The sequence below is a fragment of the Chroicocephalus ridibundus genome, chromosome 6 (assembly GCF_963924245.1).
Source record: "Chroicocephalus ridibundus chromosome 6, bChrRid1.1, whole genome shotgun sequence".
NCBI lineage: Eukaryota > Metazoa > Chordata > Aves > Charadriiformes > Laridae > Chroicocephalus > Chroicocephalus ridibundus.
In genome coordinates, this window is record NC_086289.1 from 51,639,166 (window position 1) to 51,661,970 (window position 22,805).

A 22,805-nucleotide genomic window follows, 5' to 3' on the forward strand; every position below is an offset into this window, starting at 1 on the left:
CACTTCCTCCAAACCCCATTTCAAAATTCAGGGAAGTGCATGGGCATCTTTTCACTGATTCTTGTGGCTTTAGGTCAGGCCTTACGGAATGCAACGGGCCAATTTAGTGCCATGAATAATGGCAAACTGAATCATCTTACTTCAACTTGTTGCATGTTTTCAGTACTAAACATACCATAGCTTTGCTATTGGAAGTTCAAAGCACTGGTGTCAATCCAGCATGTGACACGTTTTAAGTTTTCCATTTTTGTTGTTTGTTTTTGTATCCATAAATGTTTTAGTTTAGCATGTTTGGTATGACTTTCATTTACAGCCTTTTCATCAATAGCTATCTCTGCAGCAAACCATGCTGACTCCAGAGCTTCCTTAGCAAGTCTTGAATCTAACCCAAGTACCAATGAAAAAAACAGTGAGAGAACTGACACGTGTGAAAAGGTACATGTGCAAATGTTGGAAACAGTTACTAGAGGTGGAAACCTGTCACTGTACTTAAGGCCCTTTTCTGTCAATTCAACAGATCATGAGACCTTTGTCTTTGATTGGATCAACGCTTCGTTTTGACAAGTTGGATCAAGCGGAAACTAGAAGTCTTCTTATGTGTTTCCTTCACATTATGAAAACCATTTCAGAAGGTAAGAAAATGCACGCTTACTACCTAATTTACGTTGTTGTAAAATATTGCAAATGCTGAATCCAAACAAACATTAAAATAGAATAATTATCAGTGTATTTTACAGGCTTTGGGTCAAGTTTAATTCCCTGTAACAGATACGTAATAACATAATATATTTTTTAATATCTCCCTTTAGACGCACTGATCTCCTACTGGTTGCGAGCACCATTCTCAGAAATAACAGACTTTTTCAGCATTTTAGAGTAAGTTCACTTTGGGATTCGTTGATTTTATGTTGAATGATGATGTTCTAAAGTGACTGCTGCAAATAATTTCTCTTTGGGTTTGTCCACCTAGTGGAATGGGCTGAGAATAGCTCTTGTATCTTAGATTATTTTGCCATAATCTTCTGAAGTCATAATGAGACATTACTAATAAAATCCATGTTCTCCAATGTCTTAGTCATTTCCATGAACAGGAGGCATAGCGCTTTGGGTGTTCCTCCTAAAAAAGATTTTCATAGTAGTTTCTCTATTTGAGGTTGAGATTCTATTCTTCCCTTGAGAAAAGAAAAGTATTTAGCTCCCCAAAACTTTCAAACCATAAGAAAAGCCATGCAATGTAGGATTACCTGCTTTTTGCATCTCCAAGGTGGTTTGCTCAATCCAATCTATGCACGTCTGCAGAATCCACGCAGGTAGCATGAATTTCCTCACTATCTCATAAATGAAATGCAAGTTATTTAACTTCATCTGGTGAAGAAACAATGCTTTTGCAGCAGAGTCTTTGCCTTTGACTTTGCCTCTTCACCAAGCAGAAATCTTAAACCATGGAGAAAGGGAACAAGGTGTGGAAAGTGGTGCCACATCTTGTGCACCCCTAGGCTGGGAACTGCTGCCTTCTATCTATTCTGTTTGCTTACTAGGGGGTGCATATGCCACAGGGCTCTTCGAAGCACTAAGATTCAGCATTTTTTTCATTATTAGGATGCCATTAAGAGACATAAAATGTGTTGTTTTATCTTTCAGGGTTTGTCTGCAAAATTTCAGATACCTAGGAAAACGCAATATTGTAAGGTAATTCTCTAGTTATAGACGGTATGTTACAGCATTTAAATATTATTGCAATTACATTAGGCTTAAATGAGGTTAACAGTGTATCAGTTTTCTCCTGAAACCATCAGTCTGACATATAGAAGCCAATGTATGCTTCACTTTTTTTCTTTTATGCAAACAATGTTATCATGATGCTTTGGACATCTGAGTACACACCTAGTGTAAAAGATGAATTGTGTGTGATGATATGATAGCTACTACTGCATTTATAACCCAAAATACTGGGCCATTCTCAACTATATTTCTGTGCATATGCCAAACAAAGGAACTCGAGCACTGTATTTCCCATCCGTGTAATGGAAAGAATAGTTTCAATGGGCATAGATAAATGTTCCACAGAAATAAAAGAAAATCTTCTCTCTCTACCCATTCTCTGAAAAAAGCATGAGATCGTGTTCCAGCTGTGAAATGTGAAATGCACACTTTGTCTCAATTGATGTTTCATTTTTAATTTAGTGTTACTGCTGTGAACTTGTCTATATGTCATACTGTGGAAAAACGAAAGGTCACCAGATGAACCGGTTCATGCTCCATGACAGGTTTTGTCATGATTTATTCTTCAGAGGCATGGCGAAATCAATGCCACGTTCCGTAACAGATTAACAGTTATTTTCTCTTAACAGGAAAATTGCTGCTGCTTTTAAGTTTGTTCAGGCCACCCAGAATAACGGAACTCTTAAAGGTTCGAACTCCTCTGGCCAGGCATCGGGTCTGCTCTCACAATGGTAATGACACATTGTATTATTAACTTCTATAAAGCCACAGTCTTTGTTGTCACCCTGCACCACTGTCACGGTGTTGACTGAAAAGAGGTTGACACAAGATGTGACACATTTCAGAGCCCCCAAAGCAATAAACTGTGAAAGAACTGAGCCCCTGTAATTTCAACTTGACTTAAAAGCTGTTTTTTAAAATGTTATGTTCAGAAGAATCCTTAGTTACTGTCAATATTGTTAAGTATTGCAGAAACAGTAGCTATTGTTTTCAGCTCAGATCCCTATCTGAAAGATAATCCACAGTTTTCCCCAACCTTGAAGGAATTCACAGGTCTCTAACCTTATAGTTGCATGGAATCCTTCTGCTTTAGGGGTAAATATCTATGGATGCACTTACATTCGTATTGGGGATTCATTTCTCCCCAATAACTCAGGGTTGCAGAGGTGAAGTATCTAGCAACACAAGTCAAACTTAAGAGTAGGTTTGCTTGACACCCATATTTTTACTTCCATGCTACTAAGTGTAGCATAACCCCTTACTGTTATGTCCATGTTGCTAGTTAGAGGATCTTTCTTTCCTAGTCTCTTTTTCTTCCATCTTCCTAGTCTAAACATTCCAAGATTTAATAATTTTCATGGACTGCATGGTGAGAAGCTGCAGGTGCAGCACATCTTTAATAATCTTTTTGATCCTTTTAGGGCAAAGTGGGATCCTTTTCACGTTAATAATGTAAAACTCTAGAGAGAAAGCGAACTTTTGACTCTGTGCAGCTTGTGGTTGTATCTAAGAGCATGGTGAGAAAATCCCCCTTCCCCATGAGCTTGGATCATTGACTTTTCTCATTTATGTATAGCTAGAATATGCTCACCATTATAAGCATGTATCTTGGAATGGAACAAAGGGGGAAAAAGGTACTTTCTCTGCCATATTTCTTTCTTTGTTCCTCCAGCGTGCAGTTTTCAAGAAGCAGCACTGATTTCATTACCCCAGCTGGAATTGACAAGCAGCCTTTAGGAGGCTGTTGTTTCCTTGCATGTTTTCCAATGAAACAACATAGTGGCAATACAGAAAACAGTCGCATTTCTGCAGTCTCCAGGGCCTTCACATGTAAACGCCTCACTTTGTTGTCCAAATGGCTATATGTTTGGCCTCTTGTTATACAGAGCATTTTTTGATAATGAATTGGGAGCTGAAGTATTGCTTGTGATCAGCTGTAACTTGCACTTATAAATTTATGTATTTCTGTTTACTGAAAGGTTCGTATGAAACCAGACTTTCCACCCCGTCATGCCACATCCCCCCCCAAAAATCCCACAAAAACCCCTTGATATCAAATTTCCACGTGTTCTAAATCCATTAGTTTGTCAGGGTGTCCACCCAAATCCTTCCACTGTGACCATCAATGGAACATATCACAACGATTGGCAAAAGTCTGGCCGTCAATTCTGTACCTGTGTTGGGAACTGTTCCTTTTTTTTAAATATGAAATGTTAATTTTCTAAATTATTTTTTAAAAAAATAACCAAGATAAAAGAGGGTTTAGGTAGGTGCAGGATGTAATTCTGTCCTAGAATATTTTTAAATTATGCAAACATAGGAAGCTACAATTTTTAAAGAAATTAAATGAACGTGTATTTTAACAAGTGACCTGAATTTTGAGAGATGTTAAATCTTGCTGAATTCTATAGTGGTTACAAATTCAAAATCCTTTCAAAAATTGTGATAAGCATTGGTATTTTAGTTCTAAGCTTCTCATTATAAATTAATGATGTGTTTGTCAGCATCAAAGAAGGTTAAAAGAACACACACATATGCACACACGTATTTTTACTGTCATTGTCAGTTTGTCACCATTTTTTTCCCTCATAGAAGCTGTATTAGTTCTTTCATGAGCAGCATACATTTTTCTTGTATTCTGAGTTAACAGACCTCATCTCAGTTTCTCTTTACCCAAAGGCAGTTTTCTAAACATTAGCCAGCTCCTTAAGCTGATACTTTTTTTTCAGTGCTCAATGAGTGTTTTGTCTCCTGTGATCTCAAGAAATCACAGCACATCAGTTTGTTTTGTCCACCTCACTGACTTTCTTCTTCATCTTTGTTTCTCTGAAAAATTTGGTGTCAGTTTGTTTAACTTAACCTTTGAGAAGTACTGCAGAAAATTCTAACTGACATGAAAAAATTCTGTATAGGCATGATAGTTTATTCTTTGTTTCTGTTTTTTAATAATACTTTTCAATTTCAGGATGCATTCTACTTCTAGCCACGATGGCCACAAGCATCACAGATCTCAAACATTACCAATAATCCGTGGGAAAAATGCACTTTCTAACCCCAAACTCTTGCAGATGATAGACAGTAGCACTGCAAGTAAGTACAAAAAAATATTTACTTCCCTCTGGAATTCTATGGGGTTTGGATCAGGCTCTGTACAATTAAATCTGTTCTCATGAGTGCCAGTGAAAGAGAGCCTGAAGAGGAGAGCCTAAACATGAATAGAGCTGCTGACTCAGCCTTTTTTTCAGGAGACTAAGAAATCTGAGCTTAAATTTGTTCAAAGTTCATTTGGAAACAAAATTAGTTACAATAACCTGACGTGTTTAAATAGCCTTAATGACAAGTTATTCCCCCCTTCCCAGCATCTCTTGCATCTATGATTATGAACCTTGCTGTACAAGCAGGTGACACTGACTAAAATATTACATTTATTAGACCTAGCAATAAAAGTGACCTTTTCATGACACAAGGTTCTCTAAATGATGAGATCAAAGTCATCTATCCTACTTTCCAATCACGTTTCTCTCTTCCTTTGAGGACAAACAGGAACACTGAAAGAATAGGCTTACATCAGTGGTGCAGCTGGTAAAAGTTGACTAAAATTCCCTCCCTTTTCATGTCATGTGAGCAGTTTTCTTCAAAATACCCCTTTGGTTAAATGTACAGTTAGGACCCCTCCATACTGTGCTGACACTTAATGACCAGATTGCAGATCGCATCATCTTTAACGACTCTCAGGAGATTGTTTGTCATCTTGCTTTTTATATGTTGCAGGCAGCTCCAGCGAAACGGACATTGTACAGTATGTAGACACAGAGGCAAACATTGCTACGGAAGTTTCCCTCACAATCCTTGACCTGTTGTGTCTTTACACTCTGAATCACCAGGTACATTTCGCTGTTTCATTTTCTGTTTGAGCTGGTGCCATGTGGGATATGTGGTGGAAGGAAAGCCTGGCGGAGCAGGCACACAGAAAACTGGAAATGCCTGAGACAGCAGGATAGGGAAATAAGATACACCAGTCCTCAGTGAAGTATTTTGTGAAGAAATTGACTGACAGTACCCAAACTGAATAGAAGGATGTGGAAGAAGAATATCCTACATATCCAGGGATATTATGTACAGCCCTGCTCCGCATTAAAATGTGGTGCATTTACTAATTTGTCACCTTATCTGAATCATGCTTATCCCTCTAGATTTCAGAGGTTTTATACAAAAGATTTCTGAACTGCTTATCATCTATATCTCTTCAAGTCCTCAGGTGGATCCTCTGCCTCTTTAAAAATTGCTCTACGAATATTGGCCCAGATGACTTGCTGAAGGTCTCACGGCTACAATACAGCAGGCAGCTCCTTTTAGATTTAGCTCCTTTCTGTCACCCTAACCCTTAAATCTAGTATATACCATCCACAAGTAGGAGTACAAGCACAGGAAAGTGCTGTCCTTGAAAAACTGCCAAGTAAAAGGAGTCTGCAGCAAGCTGGGAATGCCTCATCCGCAGAGACTTTACAATGAAGAAAGCATCTCCCTAGGAACACTCAGATGTAAAGTTCAGAAGATCCTTCTTCTGTTTATTCACTTTAATAACCAGAACGTCCTGTCATGTCTGTGAACTTTTCAGAGGCAACTCCAGCAATCTGATTGCCAGAACGCATTGATGAAGAAAGTCTTTGACACACACATGCTCTTTTTGCAAATCAACCAGTCAGCAGCAGCTCTCAAGCATGTCTTTGCTGCCCTACGGCTGTTTGTAGCCAAGGTAACTATAGTTTTATTCTCTTGGTCTCACCTATTAATATGTTACAGTGAGTGAAGCTTGAGGACAATCGGGTACTTTGAAAGAGTTTTGCACTTCACTGTATTAATGCTCATTCCTGACAAAGATCTTTTGATTTATTGCTGATTAAAAGAGAGAAGTTCACAATATCTGAAAAAATCTGATCTGTTTTGGAAAATGAAAAATTTACTAAGAAAGCGAAACTTGTAAAGTAAATAGATAAGTAATGTCCAGGTCTAGGGTATCTGGCTATGTCATGGGCTTTTATTCTTTTACCACCCATGGAAGAAAGCTTGAAATTCTAGAGGTCCGTGGTCTTCATGGCAGATACCTGGGTTGCAGAACCCAGCAGTGAATGATTACAGCTGTCCCCAGAGGAGCTAGCAGGAGAGTATTCCATATCCTTCACCAAAAGTTCATCCAAACTAATATGGTTTTACAAATACCTTGTTTTCAACAGATAAGGGGATTTTGGACAAAAACATGCTTATATGTCAAATTGTTTATTTGTTTGCATTGCACATATATGAATGATCATGTGACACTTTGTGCCTTCTGCAAAGGCTGCACAATTTCCAAGTCATAGACTTAGATGACATCTTCTTAAAACTAACCAGAATGTAGCACACAGATAAAAATCGCTATGGGAAAGTGAGAATAAGCAAGGCTGGCCTGGGTCCCAGGTGTTTCTATGAAGCACAACAGTGTACATCAGTTTAAACCATGTGGCCTCCTTCTGGTTGTTATCTCAGGGGAAAAGAGGAGGAGGTCATGCTTCTCCCAGTAATGTAGCTTGAGGACATGGCGGGAAATAGAAAGTACACCATCCATAGACAGCTTTAAATTACATACCTGACAGTCAGGAATGGAAGAACCCTGTGCAACTGGGAGGATGAATAAATATCCAGGATCGTCCTTTTCATTCATCCAGTAGCTCTCAGGATTGAATTATCTTTTCACAGTTCTGTGGGAACAGGGATCATTCATGGTTCCTGCAGCAGAACTTCTCGGGTGGTACTGGAGATCTGTAGCCAATACATACATCTTCCACCTCTCCCCAGTCTGTCTTTTGTTATATTCACCCTGCTGATAAATAGTAGGTATGGTTTGGAGAGCCATCCTTCGCTCTCTGTTGTCTCCTGCTGTTCAGACCCTTGACCACTGGAAGTTGCCTGACTTTGCTACTCAAAGTATTTTCTTTCTCCTGAGCAGCTTTTGTTGTAGTGCAGAACCGCGCACAGGCTTTGCCTGGTTACCTGCTCTGCATTCCTTGCAGAGAGCCTGCTCTGCTTTTATGCTTGCTGTGTGCCAGCTGCTGTCTGGGCTTCCTGGAGGCCAGTTTGGTTGTTGCGTTGCATACGGTGTTTGTATAAAAGCCTGTGTGCAGTTTTTAATTAATTTTAATTTGCACATGGGATTATGTTTAGCCGGTGCCTAAATTTTTTCACTAAGCCGTGCTGTCAATAAATATGGGAGAGACTTGTTTTTACTGAAAGCTTAACAGAAAAAAGTAGTGACTCAGAATAGCTGTACGAATGCCTGAGAGTGGCGCTCAACATATTCACGTATTTTTTTCAATAGTTCCCATCAGCTTTCTTCCAAGGACAAGCAGATCTCTGTGGTTCACTCTGCTATGAAATCCTGAAGTGTTGTAACCATCGGTCACGTTCAACTCAGACAGAGGCATCTGCTCTTCTTTATTTTTTCATGAGAAAGAACTTTGAATTTAACAAGCAGAAATCAATAGTCAGATCCCATCTACAGGTAAGTGAAGTGTGAGATCATCAGTATTTAGCTGATGTGCATTGGTTTTTATCATTATTATTTTTATGCATTGTAGCAAAGTAATTCTTTTGAAGTCCTCAGACAGGCAATTCTCTGTGGCAGCTTGATTTTCCTGCCAAGTCTGAAGACATTGGGCTGGATTCTCTGTTCCTGGGCTGCTCGGCTCTGTTCCAGGGAGAGACAACAGCTGTGAATGTAGCCACACAGCCAATAAATAGCCAGATAAATAGCTATTCTTGATTCACGTGCATTGCTTACAGCAGTGAGAACACAGCTGATGAAGGAACTAAAGAGAATCTGATGGTACAGTAACAGAAACGTGAAGTCCAGTAACAGTGTGCTTAAACAGCAATATGTGAACAATTGCAAACATTGGAAAGATTACTCAGTCCTTGCGTTTGTATGTTACCTTCTTAAAACAGGTATAAAAGTGCATCTCTGCTAGCCTTGGTACGTCAAGTTGTATTAAAATCGGGATTAAAAACTATTCAGAAACTTTGATTTTCTTTGCTAATTGCACCCTGTGTTTGCTTCCCCCCCCCTTCCCCATACAGCTCATCAAAGCAGTGAGCCAGCTGATAGCGGATGCAGGGATCGGTGGATCTCGTTTTCAACATTCACTTGCAATTATAAATAATTTTGCTAATGGAGACAAGCAGATGAAAGTAAGAGGCATTTTTTGTCAATCACTACCTCTTGCAAAAGGTCAACAATTTCAGAGGAGCAAGTGTTTCAGTGAATAAAATTGCTGGCTTTTATTAGACAGGGATTTATGCATTCATAGTGTGCCTTTTTCAGGCAGCCTGAAATTCATGAACGTATTTGTGACTCAGAAGCTTAATAATTGAAAATAATTTTTAAAAGAAAAAAGGAGATTTTTATTTGAAAATTGTGTTATTTGTTATTCACTGCTTATTTTGTTCATTTGCCTGATGTCAGAGAAGATATCATGCATTCTGGCTAATGAAACACAATTACAGTTGACAAACAGTTTTTAGTCTACAAACTGTCCCTTTAGTCTGTTCAGTGAATCTGTAGCAAAAGCATACCACAACATCTGGGTTTTGTACTAGCTAGCAAGCTAGCTAACCCCCTGAAAAAGGCACCTAGCTCTCAGATTAGTTACTATTGCTATTATATTCATTGTCTATACTAAAGGTATTGGAAAAAGATTCTAATTTTTAATGTTTGCAATTCCTGTCCAAACATTTGTCAACATGCATTTTTAATTATATACTTTGTAGGTGGTTTTCATTCTCTGAAGGTGACTTTAGGGTATCTCCGCTGAGGTTAATAATAAGCAAATTGGTAGATAATTACCATAAGTAATTTGATGTCTTATTTAATAACATGCAGTTACAGTTGTATTTGTTTACAAAGTCCAGCTTTGATTTCCCAGCACAGCAGTCAGTCACGCTGCTTCTGCAACACGCTCATCTCTGTGTGACACAGAGGGGGGAGGATTTCACTTCACTTAATTTTTCTGGATGTTTTTACTTTTAAACAAAGGGAACATGGGGAAAAAAGTCTGAAAATAGAAATGTATTTCATTGCCCAACTGAAAAAAAAAGAAACCACAGAGCTGAGTTAAATACGTTGAGAGCAGCTGATACGAGTAATACAAGGACTCTCTTTTAGTCTTGCGCAGCGTGAGAAGGCCAGGAGCCAGCCTGTGGTGCTTTATTCACTGCGGTGAAACATGCTGTGAGTGTAGTTAACAGGGCTATCTATAGTGCCCTGTGCTGTTTGTCAGCTGGAAGTGTAGGAGAATCCAGTTCTGTATCCAGTAAGCAACCGAGGACCAAATGTTTGTTTGCTGGCTTCGGTGGAGTTGCTGCAAACGGGCAGTTGTGCAGCTGACCGCCTGGGATACCTGGTCGGTGCTGTGACACATCAGTAAAAAAACATCAGGGAGTTGTGTCCAATGTGTATGTAGCATGGAACTGTGGCTCTGCTTTGAAGCCTGCTGAATTAGGGAAGGGGAAGAAGGTCTTCCATAAGCAGGACTTTAGCTTGTTCAGGGGTGCTGCATGTGGCATTTTGGATGGTTTTAGTGATGTGTTGCTTATCTTTCCCAAAGAACGTTAATTTCCCAGCAGAGGTGAAGGATCTGACCAAACGCATCAGAACAGTTTTAATGGCCACAGCTCAGATGAAGGAGCATGAGAAAGACCCTGAGATGCTTGTGGATCTGCAGTACAGCCTAGCAAATTCATATGCCAGCACACCTGAATTACGGAGGACATGGCTTGAAAGCATGGCCAAGATTCACGCAAGAAATGGAGATTTATCAGAGGTAATGTAAATAAATGAATAGGAAATCCATTTGTCTTTAGGCTGAGATGTTCTGATGAAAAGGGCTCTGAAAGACAGACAACAGCAGTGATTTAAGAGCATCATACAGTCTCTAATATATTTGAAATTAGAGGAAGACAGGTTTGAAAGACACCTAGAGATGCAATGTGCTCATTATCCCAGTTTGTTTAATCCTGACTACCTGATATGTGCTTGAGCAAGACTTGAAAATGTCTGAGGGGAAGCTGCAGTCAGTATCGCGTTAGCATCTCTGCTGCTTAACCCTAACGGGCACAGTAGGTGTAGTGTAGATGAGGTTATGAGTGGGGCATAACTTCCATAAAGGAGTTTCTTCTCCCCCACTACGGCATAGGAGAGGAGCCTAGTTTATAACGCTTTGTCCTTCTCATCAAAAACTAAATGGGTGATGCAAAACCCCAGTGCATAACCCAGGAATATCTTACTTAGTAATCTTAATCATTTTCATGAGCAAATCTATGCTTTCACCTAAGACATCTAGTGAAATTAACACTTAAGGAGTTCATAATTTAATCCTTTATTTTCTTACATGGTTATATTAATTCTGTCTTCCCTTTTCTGCAGCATGATTTGACAGTAATGAAAGTACGTGCTCCTTACCACGTATGTTCTGTGCATAGTTTAACGTATATGTCTATCTTGGTCTCTCGTCACAGGCTGCTATGTGCTATATTCATATTGCTGCTCTCATTGCGGAGTACCTGAAAAGAAAGGGTAAGATCAACATATTCTACACCAACTATGTATTTATAAACATCCTTGTCAAAAATAATTTTTGGCTGTCCTGCCTTCCTTCCTCATATATAAAGTATTCTTAAATCTGCTTGAATTCTTCCCAAATATTTTATTTTTTAAATATATTGTAAATGCTAGTCTTAGCACTGCAACAGTGAAAGTGTGTGTTTTGTGTAAAGAGGGTTAATTAAATGTTCAGTAAGCTAGTGCCAAAAGAGAATGCTTCACTTGTTAGTCTGTTGTTATTAAATATGCATGTATTAACACATACCAGTAGCAGTGTACTAATACCATCTTACACTATCATAGGTTACTGGAAAATGGAAAAGATTTGTACCTCACGTATGCTCCTGGAAGATGGTCAAGTCTCTGATAGTAATGTGTTACTAACAACTCACAATGGAGGAAGTGAGTGCTCTAACCGTGCCTGTTTATGGGTCAAATAACATAATTAAGGAAGCAAATTACTGTTCTCCAGTTGATCTGGAAAAATACCTACCAAAGCAAAAATATGTATAGTGCATGTTGATGGCTGTAATAGCAAGCGAGTAATGTTGGAAACCTTTACTTATGTTAAGTGTTACTTTCCTGATGCTCTTTGGCTGGTTTGGTGAATTGCTCAGAACATCTCTGGGTAAGGGCTTTCTCCGCAAGAGAGCAGTCTGCTCTTCATCGGCAGCAGCAATCCCTCTCAGGTCAATTGGTGTTTCGCATGCAAATCCATGTCCAATTCCTTGGCTAGCCAAAGCTGGGAGGGCGTGGGGGCAGAATTAATATCTGGTTATCCATATGTAACTTATCATAGATAAAGATTTTTATTTTTTTTTTAATCTACGATGCTTATTAGAGAAATAAAGTGCAGGCTTATATTATTAAATGCTTCTATGCCAGTGGTTATTTAGTTTATGAAATGTGTATTTCCAAGTAATTCTCAGCATGAGGTATTTTAGCTATTTTCACAACGAGCAATTTCTGGGGGCAAGGGCAAATATCCGAGGAAGAGAAAACTGTTAGTTTTGGAAAGACCATGGTTCTCCGATACACTTAGAAGCATCTGTGGGTGAGATGAAAAAACGCATGCTTTCAGAAGGAAGCTTTCTGCAAACAGCAATATTTCAGAGATTGTTCACTAGTGGTAAAATAGATCACAGTATGCGGAGTGAGGAACTTGTGGGTCATTTTAAACCTATGTTTAAATGATTTTCAAAACTTAACAGAGGAGAAGGAGCCCCTCTGTCTCAATGTGTGAAGAAGCTTTTTAATTGTGCCTTACTAGCATTTTCCTGCTTCTAAATTGAACACGAACTGTGTCAGGAGTTTGTTGCCTCCACTGGCAGGGTTTACCATTGCCATTCAAAGAGTGGTAGGAAAATCTTTGCAGGTCAGGCTCTGCCTGATCTCTAATGTGCAATGCCTGTGCAAGTTGTTCTTTCTGCAACCATTGCACTGTAAGGCACCAGTTTAGCAAATATTAAATGTAATCTCGGTTTTAATCCTTGTGAACCTTCCTATCAGCAGCTTCTGCCACCAGCCTGGGCTTTCTGCAAGAGAGTTGCTCAGTTAGGGCTGTGGTGGCCCTGCTGAGCCTGGGCAGGGTAAGGAGAGCCGCTGCCAGGCTGTCCTCGAGCCCAGCAAAGGCGCACCCTGCGCTGGAGCGGCTGTTCCCCCATGGGCTGCAGGGAGCTTGGGGTGACTGTGCCCTTCTCACTTAGGAAACCTGATGGGGGGGATGAGTGCAGGTCCCAGCACCTAGCGTCAAGTGTCTGTAGGTCAGGCCAGCAGTCACAGCACTGATTGCGCTGAGTATAACTTGTCTCACATCAGCCTGTGTCAGTAATTCCTGGATAGATGAGTGTTGCACGTATAGTTTTACAAGGACTGCCAGCGCTGTACAGCTAAGGAACCGAAATGCCAAAGAGAGGACTAAGATTGCATCAGGAAAATGCTGTAGTTGCCCTTTGCCTGGACAAGTGGATTTATATCATAGAGAAAATGTGTAATAGTCTCATAAATTTAGTCAGTTCAATTTGTTCTTCTCATCACTTGGGCTGTGAAAACAGTAACTAATCCAGTCAAAATTTTTCTGTTTTAATGGAGTCCAATAACTTTTTGAATTATCTGGTTATTCAGTCATTAATTGACATTGTTATGACTTGCACTTCAAGGCTTATTTTCCATGGGATGGCCTGCTTTTCTGAGCATTACCCCCAACATTAAAGAAGAAGGTGCTATGAAGGAGGACTCCGGGATGCAAGATACCCCCTATAATGAGGTCAGCAGCATTAACATTTATATACTTGTTCCGTATTAACAGAGAGTGTTATTTCTAATGGGTGCCTCTGCATCTAACAACAAATTATAGTGAGAGCGTACTTCACACGGTATTAAAAGGCACAAAGCTTTGGAGTGAAATGTCATAGCTGTTGTACTAAATAGCAGGGATAGGTGTTTAGCTAACCAGAACATTAATTACCAGAGCTGGAACTTAGGGCAGGGGGGAGGCCAGGAAGCAAACACGTTCTTCTGAATGAGATGCTCCATCCCTGGAAGTGTTTAAGGCCAGGGTGGATGGGGCTTCGAGTAACCTGGTCTAGTGGAAGGTGTTCCTGCCCATGGCAGGGTGGGTGGAACTAGATCATCTTTAAGGTCCCTTCCAACCCACACCATTCTATGATTCTATGTCAAGTGTTCAAGTATTTTCATATTACTGTTATTTCAGTTTTTTTATCTAAAGAAGAGCTAGGTCACCAATACCTGATTAAACATAGTGTCGTTGAAATAAACCTTAATATAGAAGATACAGAACAAAAAGGAAATAGTGGGTATGTCCTTTTGCTGCATTGCCGTTAATGAAATGCCACCAGCTGTCAAGTCACTGAACTACTTGTACTTGTGGAATTGCAGAATGTTCTTGTGGAGCAGCTGGAGTTATGTGTTGAATACCTGTGGAAGTCCGAGAGATACGAGCTTATTGCTGAGGTGAACAAGCCTATCATTGCTGTTTTTGAGAAGCAGAGGGACTTTAAAGTAAGTTGGTTTCTTATTTTTTTTTTAGTTATCTTAAGATAACGGGGGGGAAGTGCTTTCTTTAAAAGGAATGGTTTTTTTCTTCCTTTATGCAGTTTCTCCTAACGCTTTGTGCTGTGAAAAAATGAAAAACTCTGGTACCTTACCTTCCTCTTTTTAGCATCAATACAACAGTAAATTAACAAAACATTTTCAAACAGAACTCTTGTGTTAGCCAGTGGATGCGAATTTTTACATGTGTGTTTAAGCCAAGAGCATATTTGCATTGTATTTAAGTTTAGAAACTGCTGATAACTTGTGTAATTTCTTCACAATTCCGAGGTTTCTTCCTTTCTTATTTCCTCGACACTTTCAATACATAATGGATAATCAGATGATAGTCTCATTTACTGATTTTTCTGGTTTTAAACTTAAAAAGAAAAAGCAGAGGTAGGTAGCTTTAAGCTGTATGCTGAGGAAGCAGGTCCTCAGATTTAAACTTTGATGAAATTTTGGTTCACTGTCCCAAGAAAGTGCTTTTTAGTGGCAGTTGTGGATGTTATATCTTTGCATGGGGTTGGGAGCTGATTGGAGCTATTGGCACCCTGCTCTCATCTGCACATAGGACACTTGGGTTCTCTGACCTCTTTGTAGGTCCCTCCCACTGTCCAGTGGTGGGCTGCTGGCCTTACTGTGTGACCGTGTGCACAAAGGCAGCCACTGCCATAAAACTGGGTGCTCAGAAGATGACAGAAACCTTGAAATGACTCTTTAGTGACTGCCGACAAGATTAAGCGTTAGCACATGCAGCCATCTTTGCAAAGGTTTGGTAATCCAGTTAAGACAAGCCATGCTTGCATACAGCCTCAGTGTCATTTCCCAAAGTGCTCGTGCTCTCTCACTTCCCCTTGCTTTCCGTGTTTCTTAATGTAGAGACTGTCTGATTTGTACTACGACATCCACCGCTCGTACCTGAAGGTGGCAGAAGTAGTGAACTCTGAGAAACGTCTCTTTGGGCGGTATTACCGTGTTGCATTTTATGGGCAGGTAAGTCAACTTATGTTCTTTTGTCTCCACAGATCCCCAGATTTCAGACAAGTTCTTCTAATCCTGATGTATTTCAGGGAAGGTAAAAGAGGGAAACACTTGGCAGTGAGTCATGGGGTAGAAAGTGCCTCGTGAGTCACACTCCAAGGAGGATTTTACTCAGAAGAGAGAGCACTCGGTTGCATCTACTGCTATGGATTTAGTGGTGTAATGGAAGACAGACCTGTGTGTCAGCTTTAGTTCTTGACTTCATCAGGGAAAACTGAGATCAAGGCAGGGCAGGTTTTGTCAGAGTAAAACTTAAATAAAACCAGGTAAGACATCTTTGATATATGGCCATCTCTTCAAATAGAGCTTAAAGCAGAGCAGTATGCAGTAGATGTTTTGGTGTGTTTCTCGCTGACTCGGACTTCTGCTTTCAGGCCACCTCTGATTCTGTGCAATATACTGTAGAGTAGTTTTATTCCCTCTGCTGTGCTTCAGCATCCTCAAAGCATTATTTTGTGCTTTCTTCCACTACAAACCAGTGTAGCAATCCAGCATGTTCTTTTATGACCTGGTTTTGGCAAGCACACAATCTCCTTTACTCTAAAATAATAAGGTGTGTAAACAACAGATTGACGTGAATCATTCTGTTTGCTAATTAGATTTTAATGCAGAAATTTGCTCTTTTCTCCTTTTGATCTTATTCAAGGCTGTGGTAAGTCTAGTTCTTTTGCATGTTTTGTTTAACTCTCCTCACAAATCCTCCATCCTTCCCTGTACTGTTACTTAACATTAACTTTCCTGTGCTCTCGATTCTTTGGTTCATGGCAGATGAAATAACATCGTTTTATTCATTGTTGCATCCTGCAAACTAATTTTTGTTTGTTCAGCTACCTGAATTACCAAGCTGTATCTGTCGCCGTGTTGTGTGTGCACCGTGGGGCCCAATGCTGCATCTTCTCATCTCAGTGAAAGTTTTTCTCTCAGCTTCACTGGGAGTGGGATTGGACCCCTTCCTCCTCCGTTGAAGAGCTCGGAGTAGCATTAATGCTGTTTGAATGCAAGCCTGCTTTCCTGGCCTGCGCAGCCTCCAACACGTGGCAGCAACGGCAGCACTCTGGGCAGGCTGCAGCCACCTGCCTCGTAGTCCCTCGTAGGAGCAAGCAAATTGGGAATCAGAGGGCAATGGCGAGTCCTTCCTCAAAACGGGGGCAGCAGAGGGGGAAATGGGACTCTCCTACTTGCAGTTTCTTGCCAGGACTCTCCCAGAGGCAGCTGCTTGTAAGTGGGTAATTTAGCTGCAGCAGTTCTGCTGAATTGGGTTGAAATCGCTGTTGCAGTACGACGACTTTTCAGCTGCCAGTGCCACAAGGACAACTTCATTTAAACAGCTTTAGTGCTCTAAAGCATATGACTTTTTTGTAGCTGCGTCTGTTCCCTAGTGTCCCCAGACACTGAGCTCTAAATGCAGACAAGCCCAGCTTCCTCCTTTCCTTTCGCAGAAGAGATGGTATGGGGTAGAAAGGGGGACTGCTCTGTATTGCTCCTTGCAGAGGCATAGAGACAAAAATGTATGGCGCAGTGCAAATCATTAAAGGTAGATCGTTCCCATCAGCATTACTTGTGCCTCATTTACCACAGAAAATAGGAGTGGGTGTGCGGAACTGATTAAGGAGGGCTTACCTGTCCACAAAGCACCATGGCAGGTGTGGGAGCTACAGCGGCAGCTTGACCTGGAAGGAAAGACAGAGAGAGTAGTCTGTTCCCAGGTACCGGTTGTGCCTGCGTGTTTTTTCCCTTTGGAAGGTTTTATTTCTGTATTTCTGTCAGTCCCTTTTTCCCCGTGTGCCACTTGCTTCCATTTTGGCTGTGCAAGTGGAAAGGTATGAGGCATTCTTGTCCTCCTGTTGCCAAGAGTATTGCAGCCCTCCGTGCTGAAAGCAGTCTCGGTGCCCGATTTGTTCAAAACATTAATAGCAGTTCCCTTTTTTGTGCTTCTGGCAGACTTTGCACACTTCCTCCCAAAAGCTAATGGTTGCAGGTTTTACTAGTATTATACAGTTAAACCAGTGTAAACCAGTATGAATCGCTCTGCTTGGGCCACTACAAAGGAAATGCCCTAGAAGGAAACTCGATATGCAGGTATGGGATTCCTTTTCAGTCTGACACGTACACTGGTCTATAAAATACCTGTGGGTAGACACACATAAGCATGCACATATAAAAAAAATACATTATTGCACATATGCATTTATTCATTAAACATTTTTATCAATTGTATCAATAATAAATATATACATATATATGTTTTGTAAAAATGGAACGCTGCTATTTCTGACCGGAAACAAAAATTGCAGAGAAAGCAGATTAAAGGACAAAAGAATACTGCAAATACTTTTTGCAGAGAGAATTTTGGGGGTTCTTGGTGGAAAAAGAAAATCTGCACTGCAGCTGAAAACTCTTCTTCTTCATGCAAAGGTGGAGACAGTATTTGGTTACTGCGTTGCTGCAGGGACCCTCTGGAAGCATGATTTGAATGAATGTAGTCCTTAGGGAGGATGTAGTTGGTTGTTTTCGCCAGAGAGCTTCATTTCCCAGCTCAGAGAGCTGGATCTCATCTCATTCTCATGGCAGCTGCTGTTTTAAACTGCAAACTGTTACGAGCCTTTGGTGACAATGTCTTATTGCACCACCAAGTGGCCACACTAGCCAGTGTTTATGAGTTTATTTACAGATGAGTCTTTCGAGAAGTCAAGATCATTCTTGATTTTTTTTTTAAATTTTTTTTAAAAAAACAACTGTTAAATATGTTGAATAGCTGAAAACTCATATTGTGCTGATAAGCAAAGACATTCAAGACTTGTTTTCAGAGCAGTGTTAGGTAAAGGTAGAGCTGAGGTTTTGTCCTATCTGCGCAAGAAGCTGGAGAAGTTGGAGGGCAGATTTCCACAGCAGTAAACTGACAGCAGGCTTACATCCAGAGATCAGAAGATGAGTCCCCTTTTCCAAATGTCATAAAACAACTGTAGCTTCTTTACCTGAGTGCAACGTGCTCGCTTACCATGGGAGGTGAGGCTCACTCGATACGGACAGGGAGGAATCCATTAAATGCTAATTCTCGGCAGGTAAAGCTGAAGGCTCTGCCTCGGCACATCAGCTGCAGGGAGGGCGGGTATTCTTCTAGCAAAGGGTAGAAAAAGTCAGAGTTATTGTGAGCTCCGAGGGCTGTGGCTGAGGGCGTACAGGGAGGAAGAAGGACCTTTTCAGTGCTCCAGTGGTGACAACCCGGCAGTGTGACAGTCAGTACATCAGAGCTCAGTGGAAACCAATAACCTACTCTCCAGGAGGTCGTCTCCCTTCCATTACATTTGGCTGCTCCATGTAATAATTTTCATCTGTAAGGCTGCATTGTTCTTGCAGGGCAAACTCAACCAGTATGAAAATAATCTAGGGATTGACGTTGATAATGTGACCTTGGTTGCTTAATATTTTAAAATCCTGAAATTGGAGCGTATTTCGCTCCTAAAAAGTATTTAATCTTACTTTCAATAGTCATTGCCAGACACATAGCATATGGCAGACACAATTATTTATAGCACACAATTAACTTCTTGTCACTTGTCAGCTGAAATACTGTAGGGAATATGTACTTAAATGATGTCTCTTGCATTAGAGATAAGACTAAAATCTGTTAGTTGTTTGTTTTCAGGTTTTTTTGGTTTTTTTTTAAGCAAAGCCATTAATACAGATATCATCTTAGTGTGCCATGCAGCATCAGCACAGAGATTTGGCACTTAGATATAAACACTGTGTTCCAGCCTGCAAACATACACAGAATCAGTGTTTAGGAGGATCAACTATATTCTAGTTTGCTGTGTGATTAATTTGGAAAACATGAGGTTTCTTGTTGAAAACATTGAATAGTAACAGAAACCAGATGGTTTTGGACAGAAGCAATCCTGAGTAGCCTGTTTGAGTATGGTTGCATGAGACTAATGAGGTTTTCCCACATAAAGCAGTTTTGTTTCAGTGGAAATAAGATCATGATCCTGCAGATCTCTTCTCAGTGAAATCGATGGCAAGTCAGTTGCCTGCCCAGCTCGGTAAATGTTTATAGGGTGTCAGCTTTTGAGCTCTAGATTTGTTTTCTAATTACCTGTGAAGTTCCTCCTATGCCTATGGAGTTTAATTGATAACATTGTTTAAAAATGTACAATGTTAGAAGGTCACTGATTAAGATACTATCAGACAAGCTGCTCTTGCAGCTATTAGTTATTGGTTTCCAGTAATGCCCACGTTGCTGTTGGCATTTGTCAAATTACAAGACAATTTTATTGCCCCTTGTCCTCACTGAAGAAGTCAGAGATGCACATATTTGTTAATCCCTGTTGGTATAAAGCTTAGGGTTTTTTTCCCTGAACAAACATTAAGATTTACAAGTAATTTGTTTAAATTCTGTATATTTGGGGGGAAGATCTGCCTAGTCTATAATTTTAGTAGCCAAAGTTGAAATATGCTTCAACATGGAAAGGCTGGATTTTGCACGAGTACCTTACCAAAGAGATTTTGGAGATATCTCTTGACTTCATTCATTTGTGGTGCTCTCTTTTTCAACAGATGATAATTTGTTTAGGCATATTGTAGAATTAGCTGTCCAAGCCACATGGTATTAAGTTTAAAGGGCTTTGGGTCTGACATCGTTAATGCTGTCTTCCTTTCCCCTTTATCCCTGCAGCTTCAGGTATTTTCCTTTGGGTCACTTTGCGTTAAGGTGAAAGGAGGAGGCTTTGGGTACAGCTGCAGTGGTTAACGCTGCCAGATTCCAGCAGCAGCATACGGAATCCTAGGAGGAGGGCTGGTGCTGCTCATGGTGTTGGGATAAATCCAGTCCTTGTTAATGGGGCACCTGCTGCGTTCTGCTCAGCTGGGAGAGCTTCTCGCAGAGTGCTGATGTACATGTTCATCATGTAGCAGTTGAGTGTCTCACCTGCACGTGCTGCAATGCTGTGTTAATTTTCTGAGGTCGGCAATTCTTCTGAAGCCTGACAGGTTCTTGTTCAGCTCTTCAGTGCGGGCTTTTACTAAAGCTCTGCAAAGTCCGCGCAGTGTGATAAGTAAATGACCTTAACAGGATTGCGTTTTTTTTTTTGCAAAGGAGTACAGTCTGTGTGTCTTTTTTTTTTTTCTCTTTTCAAATGTTAATCCTTTACTAATTGTCTGTGAAAATGCTGCAATTCCATACGGCCTTTCAAGATGCTACCAGAGCTCCTTGTCAGCTGCCCTGAACAGCCGCAGACCAGTTCCCAGGTGCTCCCCATGCCATGCCCTGCACATTACCGCGGGCGGCACTGCTCTGTGCAGTGCCCAGCCTTTGCCTGCACACGTAGCTCCCAGATAGGGTGTCCTGGAGGTGCAATGCTGCACGCACCCCAGCCCAGCAAACAGCTGGTACACTCATGTTCTGTTAGCATAGTGCTTCCAAAATAGTTAATTTAACCAAATTATTAAAATTTAAAAAATTTTTAATTTCTAATTTTTAATTCATTAGTGTTTTTTCATCATACACACATCAGCGTTCTCAAGAAAGCATTTTAACTCTTTAAACAGATAGGTCTCTTACATGAATGAACGTGTATGAGTTATTTCCTAGGTAACTTAGGTGATACCAGACCAGTATAACTGCAGACCTCTAGGTATGTGTCTGCTAGGAGTTGAGAGAGGTAAGCTTTTACCTTAAGTGCTGAAAATGGCATACTGGAGGCTCTGGTGGATATACAGGCAACACTCCTGGTGTACGCATCTCAATTCTGGCTTTGCCCTGCCTCTTGTGTTCACTATATCCTTCCCTTTCTTTCCAAACAGGGTTTTTTTGAAGAAGAGGAAGGTAAAGAATATATCTATAAAGAACCCAAATTAACTGGCTTGTCTGAGATCTCTCAGAGGCTGATGAAACTTTATGCAGACAAGTTTGGAATAGATAATGTGAAGATCATCCAGGATTCCAACAAGGTATGAAAGACGTGCGGCTCTTGTGCGAGGGGGAGAAGTGCGTGCATGGTTCCTGTTTTGAGAGCTGTGTTTTGAATGAATGTGAACCGAGCGAGTGTGTGTGTGAACTGCTGTGACCTAGTTCTAGAACCAAAAAAGGACACTCACCTTATAGGGTGGCAGGTGCTGTATGGAAACGACGATGTTACAGCAGGGCATTGCAGGAAGAGAGCATATGCCAGCGTGTGCCTGCAGAGAGCATGCAGATGTTTACTGCAATGCAGAAGCAGGTTGTTTTCTCTCCCATTTAGCTTTCACACACTTTTGCCATTGGCTATATTCAAAAGTCTAACTGGTCTTAGGGGCCTCCCAGTTAAATATCTTTGTATTAATCTGTGGTCTAAATGTTACATTTGGAAGTCTCAGTTTTACTCAGTATTGCCATGATAGATAAAAGCATCAGAAATATAATAGATGCACTGACAGTTCGTCACACTTAACAGAATTTTATTGTTTGCCACTGTTATGCAGGTAAACCCCAAAGACCTGGATCCAAAATATGCCTACATCCAGGTGACATATGTCACACCTTTCTTTGAAGAGAAAGAAGCCGAAGATCGAAAGACCGACTTTGAAATGCATCACAACATCAACCGTTTTGTGTTCGAAACACCTTTCACACTCTCAGGAAAAAAGCACGGAGGTGTAGAAGAGCAGTGCAAGAGGCGCACAATCCTGACAAGTACGTTTGCTCAGGCTGCTTTCCTCCTCCCATCCCACCTTTTGCCAGTTAATCCCAGCAGCGCAGTTCATGTGCCAGATTTTCTAGAGTCGGTGGGCACAGCGTGTTGTGCAGAATGATAAGTAATCTTTTCAGTGTGTCCGTTGGCAAAGTATGTGCTTTCCTACAATCCTGCTGACCGTCCTAGGGAAAGTTATTTTCATTTGTGGAGTCATCAGCTGTCTTATTTTCCCTTATTATTGACATCTTAACTGTTCTTGCAGTGATGTAATTTGGGAGTGGTTGTGCTGGAGGCGGCTTAGCACTCACAACCATTGTTCTTTTAATAATAAACAAGTCAAAGAAAAAGCAAAGTAGGGTGCCTGTTCTGCTGAGAAGCGTAAAACTTAGCAGATATGAATTTTTGCTCAAAATGGGAGTAAGATACATTATAGAGCATATTTTAAAGTGAGAGGTAATATTTCATCTCATTGGGCACAATCAGTGTTTTAAGACAGGAATGTCAGGAGCACTAGCTGTGTCTGTTCTTACCGAGTCATATTAAATGGAAAATGTTTAGTTCCTTATTGTGATTGAAATCTCTTTTTAAAGAGGCATCCTTCGTGAAACTACTACTGAAACTTGACCTGTTTGGATTTTGGCTGGGAGTATGAGAAACCGTCTGAGGTGGAGGTGTTGTTCTCATGG

The 22,805-nt window shown here is 40.6% G+C and overlaps 1 protein-coding gene across 9 annotated transcripts in view; it reads left to right on the forward strand.

Moving 5' to 3' along the window:
* DOCK10 (dedicator of cytokinesis 10) overlaps window positions 1-22,805 on the forward strand; it is a 160,944-nt gene that overhangs the window by 130,814 nt on the left and 7,325 nt on the right. For 6 of the 9 annotated variants that reach the window (XM_063338053.1, XM_063338050.1, XM_063338048.1 and 3 more), the window contains 18 exons: window positions 314-435; window positions 518-632; window positions 810-876; window positions 1,642-1,689; window positions 2,352-2,453; window positions 4,688-4,812; window positions 5,494-5,606; window positions 6,341-6,478; window positions 8,078-8,260; window positions 8,836-8,946; window positions 10,362-10,577; window positions 11,272-11,329; window positions 11,660-11,758; window positions 13,516-13,622; window positions 14,255-14,377; window positions 15,290-15,403; window positions 21,251-21,397; window positions 21,908-22,118. In XM_063338053.1, the coding sequence (XP_063194123.1) occupies window positions 314-435; window positions 518-632; window positions 810-876; window positions 1,642-1,689; window positions 2,352-2,453; window positions 4,688-4,812; window positions 5,494-5,606; window positions 6,341-6,478; window positions 8,078-8,260; window positions 8,836-8,946; window positions 10,362-10,577; window positions 11,272-11,329; window positions 11,660-11,758; window positions 13,516-13,622; window positions 14,255-14,377; window positions 15,290-15,403; window positions 21,251-21,397; window positions 21,908-22,118 (2,199 nt within the window). The remainder of the gene's footprint in view (window positions 1-313; window positions 436-517; window positions 633-809; window positions 877-1,641; window positions 1,690-2,351; window positions 2,454-4,687; window positions 4,813-5,493; window positions 5,607-6,340; window positions 6,479-8,077; window positions 8,261-8,835; window positions 8,947-10,361; window positions 10,578-11,271; window positions 11,330-11,659; window positions 11,759-13,515; window positions 13,623-14,254; window positions 14,378-15,289; window positions 15,404-21,250; window positions 21,398-21,907; window positions 22,119-22,805) is intronic. The other 3 variants (XM_063338051.1, XM_063338052.1, XM_063338056.1) reach the window with 3 other exon arrangements.